At 36.6% G+C, this 14,094-nt stretch overlaps 2 protein-coding genes across 4 annotated transcripts in view; one reads left to right on the top strand and one right to left on the bottom strand.

The window, feature by feature from the left end:
* LOC139691580 (glutamine and serine-rich protein 1-like) overlaps positions 1–5,735 on the bottom strand; it is a 52,842-nt gene extending 47,107 nt beyond the window's left edge. For all 3 annotated transcript variants that reach the window (XM_071589468.1, XM_071589471.1, XM_071589470.1), the window contains exon 1: positions 5,549–5,735. The gene's annotated coding sequence lies outside the window, so the exon portion shown is untranslated. The remainder of the gene's footprint in view (positions 1–5,548) is intronic.
* Positions 5,736–7,579: 1,844 nt separating this feature from the next.
* On the top strand, positions 7,580–9,092 carry Arpc4 (Actin-related protein 2/3 complex, subunit 4). The gene is made up of 2 exons (XM_071589443.1): positions 7,580–7,681; positions 7,778–9,092. Exon 2 carries the CDS (start codon positions 7,786–7,788, stop codon positions 8,290–8,292), a length of 507 nt encoding a protein of 168 aa, XP_071445544.1. The 5' UTR covers positions 7,580–7,681; positions 7,778–7,785; the 3' UTR covers positions 8,293–9,092.
* Positions 9,093–14,094: the final 5,002 nt, after the last annotated feature.

The following is a 14,094-nucleotide window of genomic DNA, read 5'->3' as shown; positions in this document are numbered from 1 at the left end:
TATGAGTAGACGCATGGCTCGAGTCCCGTTACCTTTCATTCCGTCCCGCCTTAATTTTCTAGCTCACCAACACATCAGTCAAACGCGAGAATGTTAACTTATAAATACAACGTTTCCGAATTGAAAAACATACTGGTAGAAAATCAAACTCTTTTTTTTTCTTAATTAATAATATCGTTCAAACGAATGACAGCACAAGGGACACACACATTTTCACAATTCTACGGGCCAAGGCGACTTTTCCTCCTACTTGAGCTAAAATATACTCTACTATGGTGGTGAGTCAGGGAGGATAACAATAGCAGAAAAAATACATGATGAGGAGAGGGGCAAAGTTCAAACAGGCGGATGACTAACAGCAGTGTCTGAGAAGAGAAAACGAAGAAATAAAAGACTAGAAAAAAACCCCAGAAAAGAAGATAGGTTCAATTATTGGGGCACATTTTTTAGAAGTCATACATCTACATAATACCCTGCAACCCATTGGGTAGGTGTGTGGCAGGTGGTGCGTCCACACTGGGCATGCCTGGCACACAAGCTGATAAACTCACACATCGGCCTAATGATGATTTTGAATGATGAAGCAAAGGAGAAAAGTAAAAGAGATGAAACATGTTAACACGAAGAGATTAACCCGTTAGAGGCCACAGCGGAGAACTGTGTCAAACCTAATCTTGTACTGATGACTTAATTACATGATTATATGGTGGGCAGGTTATTTTATTAATATTAAAATCATTTATTAGTAGAGCTGTTCATCATGGATAACACTCCCCGATTAACAGTTCACAATGAATAAAGAGGAATAGAATTTCTGTTCAAATGCCAAGCTTTCTACAATGGTACGCGAGGGATTATAAAAAGTCTCCACGTTTCGAGTGGCGCCTGTTGCATACTCTAACGGGGGTAATCATGCGCGGGTTGCATGCATACGAGGATGATTAATGAAATTAATCCTATTAATACACAATCAACACACGATCCTCGTAGTAGACTTCTCCCATCACTTACTGGTAATTTCAACTGTAAATATTTTCTCGTAAACGGTAAACAATACACAAATGAATGTTTAGATACTGTAAAACTATGTGATAGTCCTTTTTCGACCTCTTAGCGCCCTTGACCACATAAAATAAATACGAGATACATTCGTCCTAGCTAGTTGCAAGTCCATGACGCATCTTTATGTTCTGACGAACTCGCCTTAGAAGTTAAAACTTGACCTTCTTCAAAATTTGAAGCTAGTGATATTAGTGAAAATGAGAAAAAAATGTAGTCGCACTTCCATTGGCCAAAATTTCATCAAGCGTACTACCCTCTAAAACTCCTATCACTGAACTATGAAGAGAGTTGGTTATGTCCGCACAAATTGTACACTGAAGCGAAAATTGATCACTGTTTCTGGGATTTCCACATTGGGGCAATTTTTTAAAACTGTCTTGAAACACTTAGCAAATGCAATAACTGGAAAAATCGATAAAATGATGTAGAACATGGAAAATTATCAGAGAGGGATGATCAGTTTGGATTTTGAAAGGATAGGGAAAAGTGGGATGCAACAGCAGTCATGAGAACTGATAGCAAGGAATAATAGAACTCAAACTAATATTTATCTATTTCATGGATTTCCAGAAGGCATACAAAATAGTACATTTGGCATAACTAATTGATACATTTCAGAGATTGGATTAGACTGAAGGGATAAGTGACTAGTCTGAAACCTGTAGATACCAAAGTCTGCCAAAGAATCAAGATGGTCAATGGAGTGTGAGACAAGAGTTGTCCATTATCACCTATGCTTTCCAATGTGCACATGCAAGTAAAGAAAACGGTGAGATTTTGAAACCAGTGCAATAGACATAAGATGAGAATCAATGAGAAGAAAATGAAATCATTGCTGCTCTTAAGAAATAGGAGGGCTAAGTTAAATATTAAAGTTGGCATTAGACCAGGCTAGAACAGTTCAACTATTAAGGAAATGTTTCCAAAGAAAGTGGGCAAAGTGGTGAGGGTGCTGAGAGACAGCGTTAGTTAAGGAAGCATTTACAAAGGAGGGAACAGAAGGCATGGACTCTTGGAAGATATGAAGAAAAGACATGTGAAGACTTTCAAGTACAGTATGATTTTAAATAGCCCTGAAAATTGGTCATTTAGGTTGGTGAAAAAGCATTCACTGTAGGCTTTGGAGTTATGATGCGGAGAAAATTTAAGAAAGTAAAAAGGGATGGAAAGGAAATCAAAAGAAGTATCAGACATAGCATAGGAAGAGAAAGGGTTATCATGAAAAATACAAAGGAAGCAAGGTAAGCCAATACAGAGAACTTTCACTGTTGATAGAACGTGGATAGACTGCGAGAGAGAGGGGTGAATCTTAGGCAAGCAAGGTAGGAGGGGAGGGTAAGAAAATAGAGCAGGGTAGAAATGAAGAAGGCTTTATTGTAGCATTGGGTGTCATGATAGGTGAGGCCTAGATTTATAGTTATAGTTTAAAGAGTAGTTAATCATTCTCAACAAAATGACACCTTAATATATTTTACTACTTAACATAAAAAACTAATCAGCATTACCAATTCAAGGTTTCCTCCTTTTCCATTTATTCATAATATTGTCAGAAAATATATTTTTATAAAATATTCAATGCTCTATTTAAAAAAATCAATCAATAAATAAATATAAACAAATATATAAATATGTGTGTGTATACAGTCACATGATGAAATGAGTCCTTTAAAGTAATATACAACGTCTATTTTAGGTTAATAATTCTGTAATTACTTTACCAACATTTAAATTGAGATAACACAATTTTTTTTTGCCCACGAGAGATTAATTATTAGAGTAGTCATGTGGTTGAATGATGAGTTCACAAACTGAATCTACTCTCAGCAAGTAGGTGAATTTAAGGAATTTAATATGGCCTTTACCATCCAGTAAACAGTAGATAAATTGCACCTCCTAAGCAATCAAGTTCGAAAGTGAAAGATATATAATACATTTATCATTGAAAAAATATCACCTGGAATTAATATGCACTAGTAATTACTAAAAAGGCCAAAAAATATCACCACTTTTATTTTTAATGAAAGGAGGCATTACCAAAATAGAAACTTTAAAGGAATACATGTTTATCATTCTCCAAATTTTACATGGCTATCAAAGACCTGCAGGATATCTGGAAAGGAAATATCACAAACATTTTAAAATTACCTATGCAGCGTGAATATTAACATAAGAGGATCTCTTAAGAGATTGCCGTATGACATGGCTATAGCTGCCACTGATCTCTAAGTTATTAAAACAAATATTCATAACATCTTAAGCCTCAAATCATACTACCTAATACATATCAACTTGGGCCCAATATATATATACTACCTTGATCAAAAAGTTCCCGGAATAACCACCGTGTGCCGCTCCCATCGTTCCGATTTGAGTTCTGTTTTTTTGTTAAATTGGTACATCTGTTGTTGATATTCCCTTTAAATCTTAGTGTCATAACTTGACATTTGCAAAAGTTACGTAGCCAAGAGTACATCTATCTCTGTGTGTGTTGGCGATTTTTTACAATTTCAGAAATGGATTTAAATTTGCAACAACGAACTTGTATTAAATTTTGCGTAAAAAACGGATTTAGTGGCGCACGGACGTTGGAAATGTTGGAAAAGTGTTTCGGCAACGATTCTCTAAAAAAAACGGTCGTTTACCAGTGGCACGAGCGGTTCAGAAGTGGTCGTGAGTCAATCGAAGATGATGAACGCAGTGGCAGACCATCGACATCGGAAGTCGGTGAAAAAATTGATAAAGTAAAAGAAATGTTGGTCAATAACCGCAAATTAACCATCAGAGAAATAGCGGAGGACTTGAACATTGCCTATGGATCCGCCCAAGACATTGTGGTTAATGATTTGGGTTTCCGTCGTGTAGAGACATGATTTGCGAGGCTGAATCCGATCCCACCACATTCATCAAAAGGATCATTACTGGAGACGAGACGTGGGTTTATGAGTACGACACGCAATCCAGACATCAGGCAAGTGAATGGCGTTCACCAAATGAGCCGAGACCAAAAAAACCACGTCGTTTTCAGTCAAAAAAGAAGGCAATGCTGACGGTTTTCATGGATTACAACGGTGTAGTGCATCATGAATTTTTGCCAGAAGGCCAGACAGTAAACAAAGAGTATTATTTGGGCGTTATGAGACGTTTGCGTGAAGCAATTCGCCGAAAGAGACCAGAAATGTGGGCAGAAAACTCGTGGATCTTGCACCATGATAACGCACCGTCGCACAGTGCTATCATTATTCGTAATTTTTTGACGAAAAATGCAACAAATACCATCCAACAGCCACCGAATTCACCTGATTTGGCTCCCTGTGACTCCTTTCTGTTCAATCGAGTTAAAAAACCATTACGGGGAACGCGTTTTAGCAGCCGAGAGGAAGTAATGGAAAAATCGCAGGAAGCACTGATGGACATACCGAAAACCGAATATAAAAAATGTTTCGAGGATTGGATCAAGCGCTGGCATAAGTGTGTTGCAGTCGATGGGGATTACTTTGAAGGGGACAATATAGATTTAGATGAATAAACTTGTATTTTTAATTTTCTGAATAAATTCCGGGAAATTTTTGATCAAGGTAGTATATACATCACGACTGAATACAGCATGATTCACTTCACCCTCACATATTACACACACCTTTAAATGAAAAAAAATAAGCAAAATTAAAAATATTAATATGGTAAACTATTAGCTTCCACCAATATTGCAACATGATATGAAAGGAGTAGCACTACTTTGACTAATTTATTGAACGTGTTCACAAATTCTGAACTAAATACACATGACCTCAATAAAAACTGATGTGAATTGGAATAAAGTATTTGAAGTAGTTACTTATTGTTAATGTTAATACTTTGATAAATGTAAATGCATGGTAATGTTTACAACTATCACTATCTTTCACTTTCCGATTAATGCTACGAACAAATATTGAGATTTCTAGTTTATGCTTAGTATGCATTCTATTCCAAAAATCGGCTTGCGAAGCTATCACTATGCGAATCTAAAAAAATATTTAAAAACTTGATAGGAAATGTGTTCGTGTACGATTGGGTTCCATACTTGGACGCATATTGGTAGACTTCCGAAATGACAATACCAAACTTGTGATTAAGATCAAGAACATGAGTTGAAATGCTAATATTACATTACTTCCGGAATAAATGTAGAAATCAACGTCGAAAGTATCGGGCCAAATATAAATCAAGTATAGAAGAGTATTAAATAATTAGGCCATGTCACATACTCAATGCTTGTTTACAATATATAACACACTCATTGATTGACAAAACATACAATAACGCATAACCAAACCACCCAGCCGTTAAACAGAATGAAATTAGCTGATTGTAAACAATGCGGCGACAAAATATACAGAGGAAGTGAACGTCGGCACAACGAAAGATGAGAATCGTTCAGTAGCATATTATTTTAACGAATGCTTGTTACATCACCACTTAAGAGCTAGGATCGTTACTGTCTTACCTTGAAAAATTCAGCAGCTACCATACTCCTCTCAGCCTCTTGTATATTTCTTCATTCCACTTTGACAGAAATCACAACTCGAACACATAGATTGATTAACAAGAAAACAACCTGAAGTCCAAATATTAATCAGTGTCGCCAACTTAAAGTAGCATTTATCGGATCCACCATATCTCCTTTACATTGGAAAAACAGCAACACACGCAAAAAACGATACACTTCCTATGCCATCTATTGAGTAGAGTTTAAATACTCATTAAAAGTTGTACATTGAGTTCTTATATAATGATCAATAAGAAAATATGAAGAGAGATGACAAAAAATTTTAAAAAATATTATATTTTACAAGTTATAAACACGCAAATTCAGCTTCAAAGGATAAAAGTTAAGTATTTCTCGAACGACCTGCCATCTGCAGTGAATAAAATTCAGTGATATTCCCCCAAATCACCCAACCCAAATTGCAGATGGCTCATTACTAGCAAATGACGACAGGCGTTAAAAGGGAATAAGTATAATCCTAGGTTCCAAGTATTATTCATCTAAATTTATTTTAATCTTGAACAAATTTTATTGCATTATGCGATCTGTAAATGTTATTATCTTAAACTGCTATAGTTCCTGATCCCGCATTTCAGGGTTGCCAATCATGGCAATTTCCATTTTGGCAGGTGGAATAGCAGCCGATAAAGCAATTTCAATCACTACTCGAGGTGTATTTGTGGAATGCTATTCATTTAGTGGATTAATGTAATTTCATTAGCAATATATATGAATACACCTAAGAGTCTCTTTACAGTATTTTTAATTAAGTAATTGCCTTTTGTACGTGTGTTGCTTATTTGTTCAATATGTTTCGATCAGTTAGATTCATCTAAGTAAAGCCATAAAGACATTGCATATCATCTTAGTGATATTTTCAAAAACTAGAAGAAAATACATGAAGTGAAAAGTTCATCTTTCACCGTAAAGCTGTCGTTATTAACAATATTCTAATTGGGGCAAATACATGTTAATATAAGATGAATTTTAAGTTGCATAAACTTTATGAAATGTGTCTCAGAAGCTTATAAATTTAAGCTACAATTTTAATTCCAGTAATAATGAATAATCACTTTACCCTGCAAATGATGGATAACCTGCAGTGGAAGCAGTCTCGTTTACTTTGACATTCATTGACACGTGGGACACGCACGTAATTTGATGGTTTTCGTTGATTATTTTCAATTTTTTTTAGCATTTCAATCGGAATATTGGTTGACAGCAGCACTCCTTTTCTCCCTTTCTAATAACCCATCTCAGCTCGACGGCATGATTTCCTCTCCTTGCGGATAGGTCTTCCTTCTTCCATTGTTTTTATTACGCAGTAAGAGGTAATTCATTTTTCCTTGATTGAGGCTTTCCATCTATTTTTTCTGGAAATATATGCCTAAAAATTCCTTTTCTCTAAGATGTATCTAATCCCCTGGTTCCTGTTTTCATTTACTCCACATTGCCTTGTCATCATCTACTTTTCTATATTCATAGCTTCGTAATTGGTTTCATTTTAAAATTTCAAAATGAAAGTAAATTCAATATCTCATTTGGAGCAAATCATTACACGCATCCACTCATCTTAAATTAATGTAGGACAGATATAATTTACATTGGCATATTTCAGTAACTCAGCTTGGAATTGTGTCGAGGAGAAATTTCGAGATATTGCACAGCTATTATCTTCGCATTTATCTGTAAATAAAATTGTTGATGATGAAATAAATACTAATTGTAATTGATTACTTTTAAATATTGCCGGTTTCCTGAATGGGTGGTGGCTTTCTCATTCAATCGGAAATTATTACCAACGTATAAAAATGTAATATTCAAATTTTTGAAAAAGCAATGCCACAACGCAATGTAAAATGTATAGTGATACCTTTGGGGAATATAAATAAATCATAATTAACAAGTAATTCAATTAAGTGGTCTCTTTGATGACTTTAAAGCCTTTGAAATAGCACTTGTTGTTGGCATTTCTGAGAGATTAGCTTTGGGTAGATATCGCACATCCTGTTTTGGTGTTTACTCATTGGTGGGGGTAGGTTGCAGGAATTCACCATCTTTGCAGATTTTACTAAGCCTCCTGTACCTGTGGTACATAACTAGTGTGTTTTGAAGTTGTGAGCTATTGTGTTTATTTTTGTATAGTGTTCATCTACGATTTTTTTCATTTTCTCTATCCGGCTCCAGTTGACACCATGGCGGCTACTCTACGCCCCTATCTTACGGCTGTCAGACATTCTTTGACGGCTGCGATGTGTTTAGATAATTTTTCGTCACAAGTTGTCGAAAGACACAATAAACCCGAGGTTGAAGTCATGTCAAGTAAGGAATTACTGTTGACGCCGATAGTTGTGAGTCGAAATGAGAAGGAAAAAGTGCTGATTGAGTCGTCGATAAACTCAGTTCGTGTGAGCATCGCCGTGAAGCAAGCAGATGAAATCGAGCGTATTCTTTGTCATAAGTTCATGAGGTTTATGATGATGCGTGCTGAAAACTTTATTATTCTTCGGCGTAAACCAGTGGAAGGCTACGACATCAGCTTTCTTATTACTAATTTCCACGTCGAGCAAATGTATAAGCACAAATTGGTTGACTTTGTTATTCACTTTATGGAGGAAATAGACAAGGAAATTAGTGAAATGAAGCTGGCTGTTAATGCCCGTGCAAGAATATGCTCAGAAGAATTTCTAAAGAGATTTTGAGCTGTCTGATATGTGCAAAGTGAAGCAATAATTTTTTTCTAGAAAAAGTATCTAATATTTTCTGTTGAATAATTAATTTTTACATGTATGTTTAACATAATATTCGCCTGCATCATTCAATTAATGTGTTTAAATGTATTATTAAACCTGTGCTAAATATTTTATTCTTGCATGTGCTTTAATTAATCGAATAATTTTTAATTCGTTATGTCGAAGATTTTATACTTACTGCAAAAATCCTTCGTAATGAATATCATAGGCGTGTATGCAGTATCCCCTAAGTGCATTCAATAAGCTTAACACCCTGTGGTGGTTTAGGTATTTTTCTGACTAATTATCAAGAGTTCGATACCAGTGCCCTTAGCATAAACCTTACACAACAACGATAGGAATTATTGGTGATTGGTTGTTTTAATCATTCTGTAAGGTATCACGGAAAGAAATCTTGATCAAGTGGCGTTCTTGGTAATATGGACTAACAAGTTTGCACTGCTGAAATAAAAAATAAGGTTATCCTTGTTTCAGTTGAGTGAAAGAGGGCACATGGATTAGCACACACTTTGAGTCGGTACTCGTCATAATATGTATTTAAAATTAAATGGTTATTATAAACTTCTCAGGCCAGGTTGCCCAAATTGATTAAATTTTCGATCATATGTAGCATAGTACTACAAATTAATGCATAAAGTGATCAATTTGTAATGTTGACCTATGGTATCATGTGGGACAGTAATAAATCAAATTAGGAAAAGGATTCTGTTTTCTTTTTAAAGGGATACAGGAGTTTGAAGTGTAAACCTTGCTCGTGGGTATTTTTCAACTTGTGTTGATCTGTTAATTTTATTTATATCGTCTGCTCTATTATATTGACGAAGTCACTGTGTTGTGTTGTTAGTTTTTCTTATGGATTAAGGGTTATCATTAGTACTACGAGGTACTGTGTTTGCTTGGCAGCATTGCCCGAGAAATAAAACTAACATGATGGCACATAATTGTTTAGGTGGAATTCAAACCTGAATATCTACTGCACCAGAAGGAGCTATGGAGGGCCTACTTGACTAACCAGATCAGTCCAAGGCAAGAGTGACTTCATTTCTTCTTATGTAATCCTACATACTAAGTTTCTCAGGCAATGCAAGTATGGCCAACAATTCAAAATTTCAAGTCTCCATTCTTTTGTGTCTGGGAAATTTAAATGAAAAATCTATTTGCCCTATATTTTTCTCTCTTAAAGCTTCTCAAGTGGGCCAGGAACTGTTATTTGAAGTAGTTGGTTGTGAGTGTGTGTTGATATATCAAACCAAAGCTATCAACCCAAATGTTGGCTTCATGGATGGGGTTAGACTTCACCTATTGCTGAGACATGAATGAATACACTCATATTTTTTGACAAACACATTTATTTATTTATTCTGTAAATGTAAGTGATAGAGGAGACATTTTCCTAAATTATTCACTGCTAATCCGTTGTAAAAAGATAACATAAATCTGGAAAAAAAGCTTATTATGATAGTTTAGAGATTTGTTCTGTGCTTGAGTAAATGCATAATTTAAATGATTTTTTTAATATAAAATCAGGAAATTAAAATGATTTCACCTGTACAGAGTTATAATGCAAGTGTTGCGATTACGTTTTCTAATAGACTGCCATACAGAAATGTTTATTAAATCTTGAATGTTGGAAGCTTTCCATCTAGTGTGCCCACTATACCCTTTGTAACAAAAGAAAAATTAGATTGCTTTAAGTTTGTGACTCTTGCTGAGGTAACTAGGCCTTGAACTTGAAAGAAATATCCATTTGGCAGGTGTTGATTTCAATCTATTTCAAAATACATAATTTTGAAAATGATTGGAAGAGAGGAAGTGTATTTTTAGAAGCTTGTGGTAATAAGAGAATAAAAATCACTGTAATTGTGGTATGGCTTAAGTGAAAAGTAGGGTATTATTAATTACCGTTAAAATTGAGTAATGAGCTGAGAAGGGCTATTAATGCTCTTCTATCAGTGCTTAATATAGAACAGAGGGGAATGGTTTCCATATTGTACTTGAAGATTTCCAATTCTCTAGCCTCTTTAAACTTAATGGTTTAAAAAAATTATTTTGGCATTTGCTTATTCCTTATTTGTGCTCCTGACAAACATTAAACTCATCAAATGAATTATCCATAACATAAGAGGGAACTCCCTTTGTATTGTTGGTTTCTCAAATCATTCTCTGAGCCAAGAAAAGAAAATATGAATGTCTCATCAATCCCCAAATCACAGTTATCAACCTGAACGTCAGTTTGGCAGGTGTTGGTAGAGTTCACCCAATACTAAGCCCAATAGCATGTGAAATTCTCTCCTCATGATAGGGGAACATGATCCTTTCTCCGCCTACAGTTTTCTAGAAAGATCTAGAAAAATCACCGCTTGGGTGAAACTGAGTGTGCCCAGGAATTGACCCTCTACCCTTTGGTAGTCCCTCCAGTAGTCCAATGCTCTACCCCCTGGACTACCATGGCCTTATTATCTGTCCCATTATTACTGCAATCAACCCACTCATAGATTCCTTCAAGTCTTGTGATTTTTTTGTGGAAAAAAATATCCCATTAAATGATGCTATGTCATCTAAGTCCATCTCAGTCACTGCATTGATTTAAGTTTATTTGATTGCAATATTTTGCAATTTTTTTCTTTCTCCTGGAGGTTAATCGAGGCGTGCACGTTTGAATGGTTTTTCTCAGTAAATTGTTGGGATATGTCTGGACAATGTATGATCTTTGAGGTGATGAATGATTCCTGAGAATTTTCAAATTCATATGTTACAAGATCAGCACTTGGTTGCATCTTGTTCGGAGCTCCAAGCAAGGAAGCATCCTCTTTACTCGATGATTTTATGTTGGAGTGGTGGTCGAATTGCCTCCGTTCTGTGGTCCTATAAGTGAGCAATTACAAACCAGAGAGGCATAAAATATTTTGGTTATTTTGTTGACTGTGCTATATTCTTTTGTGGTAATGCATGAGGATGTGATAGAGAAAGCAAATAACATTCTTCACTTACATGACCAACTGCTGCTGGCCCTGCGTGCCCATGACCGAATTCTTTCCTGGCTATCCACTCGCTCGCACTCGTGCGTTAATATGCTCCCATGGCCAATATGGCCGGAGAACACATTAAAACGCGGGTACAACCCAAGAGGGCTCATTGGCCAGATTTTTGGACGTGGGTATCCAGGACCAGGTCACTAATTGTGACTGTAATTCTTTTATTAGTGCAAAGTACATATCGAAAAGGAGCGGTCGCGTCCGAAACATGATGCCGTTTACACGCTTAAGGGTATACATGGCACTGACATTATCCATTTTAACACTAATCATTACATTCGACAAATTTAGGTCATTTAACAATAGGATAGTTTCTTGAACCCCGTACAACGCAGCATAGAGTTCAATCTCGTTGATGTGCCAGCTCTCCGGGACTTGGAGTGATCTGGAGAGTTGCCACTTTGTTGACTGATATAGAGTCATGTAGATGTAATTGGGCCAAGTCGGAAGGGCATCAAAGGAAGTTTTTTGACTTAGTGTAGCTTTAAAAAATACAAATAGAAGGAAGTTAATGTTAGTGATCTAACAAATTATATTAAAGGAAGTATTGGTGAAAACTGAATCAAAATGTGAAACATAATTTTCATTGCTTTAAAACTTGACCATCGAGCCTGGAGGAGAATTTTACAATGGAGACAGGCATGAAGAATTAGGAACAAAATTAAATCAAATGGGTGAGAAAACAGGTGCTATGCATAACAGGGAAAGAGAAAAGAATGTTGGGAGGAATTCGAAGATGAGTGAACAAGTGGATACAGAACATATTGCATTGCAATGGAATGTTGAAGTTCGATGAAGGGGAGAAGAGACAAATGATAGATAGTCCAGGGCAGGAAACAGAGGGTGAAAGAAACATGATGGAGGATTCAGTGTGAGGGTATGGAAATTTTGAGAAAGGAGGAATGAAATTGGTGTACTGTACAGCTAGGTGAAAGCAATATCAGGGAGTAATAAGAGATAACCCTCACATGGACTACAACCTTGACGTGGTGGAAGTCTTGTGTGTTTGGATGACCCCTAGAGCTGTGCTGGTGGGAGTAATAATAATTGCTCCCGGTAGGGTCACCCATGCCAGATAGGTCGAAGGTTAGGAGCCAGACGAAAAGTAGTTCATGCAGCATCTGTTCCTCAGTGAGGCGGCTGCAAAGGTGTCTTACCCTTGTGGGGCGACCATTGAGTGATGGTGTCATGTTAAAAACACTATTGAGGAAGACAATGGGAAACCGCCTCAATTATCATTCCCAAGACTTAATGATGATCCTTACAGAGAATATGAGTCCTGGCAACTACAGGGCTCGGCCCAATCGGCCGTGTGTCGTGCCCGGCAGCAGGGGAGGCAAGGCTTCCATGGTTGTCATCTCACGAAACCCTTTCAAAGGAAAACTAACAGCAACAGGACAGAAGAAGAAGAAGATCAAATTAGTTAAAATAGGAACTTGGAATGTTAGGATGATGTTGAGAACAGGAATATTAAGCGAGAGATAGAAAGAGGAAATATAGATAATTTAGGTTTATGCGAGGTGAGATGGAAGGATATCGGGGGTTACTGGAGTGTTAGTAATCGAATAATTAACATCAGCGGGGACGAGAGCCAATGAGGGGTTGCCATAATATTGAATGAAGAGGTAGAAAAAGGGTCGTCAACATAGAACAAGCATCGATAGAATATTAGTAGCAGTTATAAAAGCAGTACCAATGAACTTGGTCATTGTTCAGGTATACATGTCACCGAGCAATCATGAGGAGGACAATGTTGATAGGATATACAACCAGTTAAGTGGACATAATCTGTGTGTTCCTGTAGGGAGGCATTTGATAGTGATGGGGGAATTGGAATGAGACAGTAGGCAAAGGAAGAGATAGTGATGAGGTTAGGGACTACGGCTTAGGCATGAGGAATGATTGCTTGGAGAAAACAATTGAGTTCTGTAGGAGACCGGATTTAGTCATCATCAACACTTGGTTAGACACCACAAAAGGCATAGGTATACATGGAAAATGCCATGTGACTCATAAAGGTATCAGTTAGATTATATTCTGGTTAGACACAGGTTTAGGAATAGTGTGGTGAATTTGCACAGCTTCCCAGGAGCAGATGCAGACTCTGACCACAATTTGGTTGCTATGAAGTGTAGCATTTGTTTCAAAAAGATAAGGCAGGGACGGAAAAGCAAAAGACAAAAAAAAGGGAAGGCGGGTGAGGAAATGGAATATAGAAGTATTAAATGGATTGGCAAGGAAGGAGTTGCAGGCTGTAGAGAAAATCGTCGATGTAGGTAAAGAGCTGAGTACTATTGAAGAAAAAGGGGAATGCATGAAGAAAGGGATATCGACAGCCGCAAAAATACAATAGGAACCATTAGGGTGTGAAGGACAAAGAAACCACGGATCATGGATGAGATGATTACAAAGATAGATGAGAGAAGAAAATGGAAGAATGTAAACACAGAGTTAGGCAAAATGAAGTAAAAAGAGTTGAACAATAATTTGAGGTGGGCAACAAATAAAGCAAAAGAAGCATGGTGAGTGCAAGTTCAAGAAGATGGTATGAGTGCAAGAATATGGGAAGTTTGCAGAGGAAGTGAGAAATTGGAGCGCTATAAAAGAAGGTTAAATCACTATTGGGATGTAAGAAGGGAAGATCTGTGCTAACAATTGGAGATAAGGCGGGTAAAATAATAGTTGACACAGGAAAGATCCAAGAGAGATGGAAGGA

Source organism: Hetaerina americana, unplaced genomic scaffold (assembly GCF_022747635.1).
Source record: "Hetaerina americana unplaced genomic scaffold, ioHetAmer1.1.p SCAF_38, whole genome shotgun sequence".
NCBI classification, from domain to species: domain Eukaryota; kingdom Metazoa; phylum Arthropoda; class Insecta; order Odonata; family Calopterygidae; genus Hetaerina; species Hetaerina americana.
The sequence above is the reverse complement of the archived record's forward strand: the minus strand, read 5'-3'. Positions and strand labels throughout refer to the sequence as shown.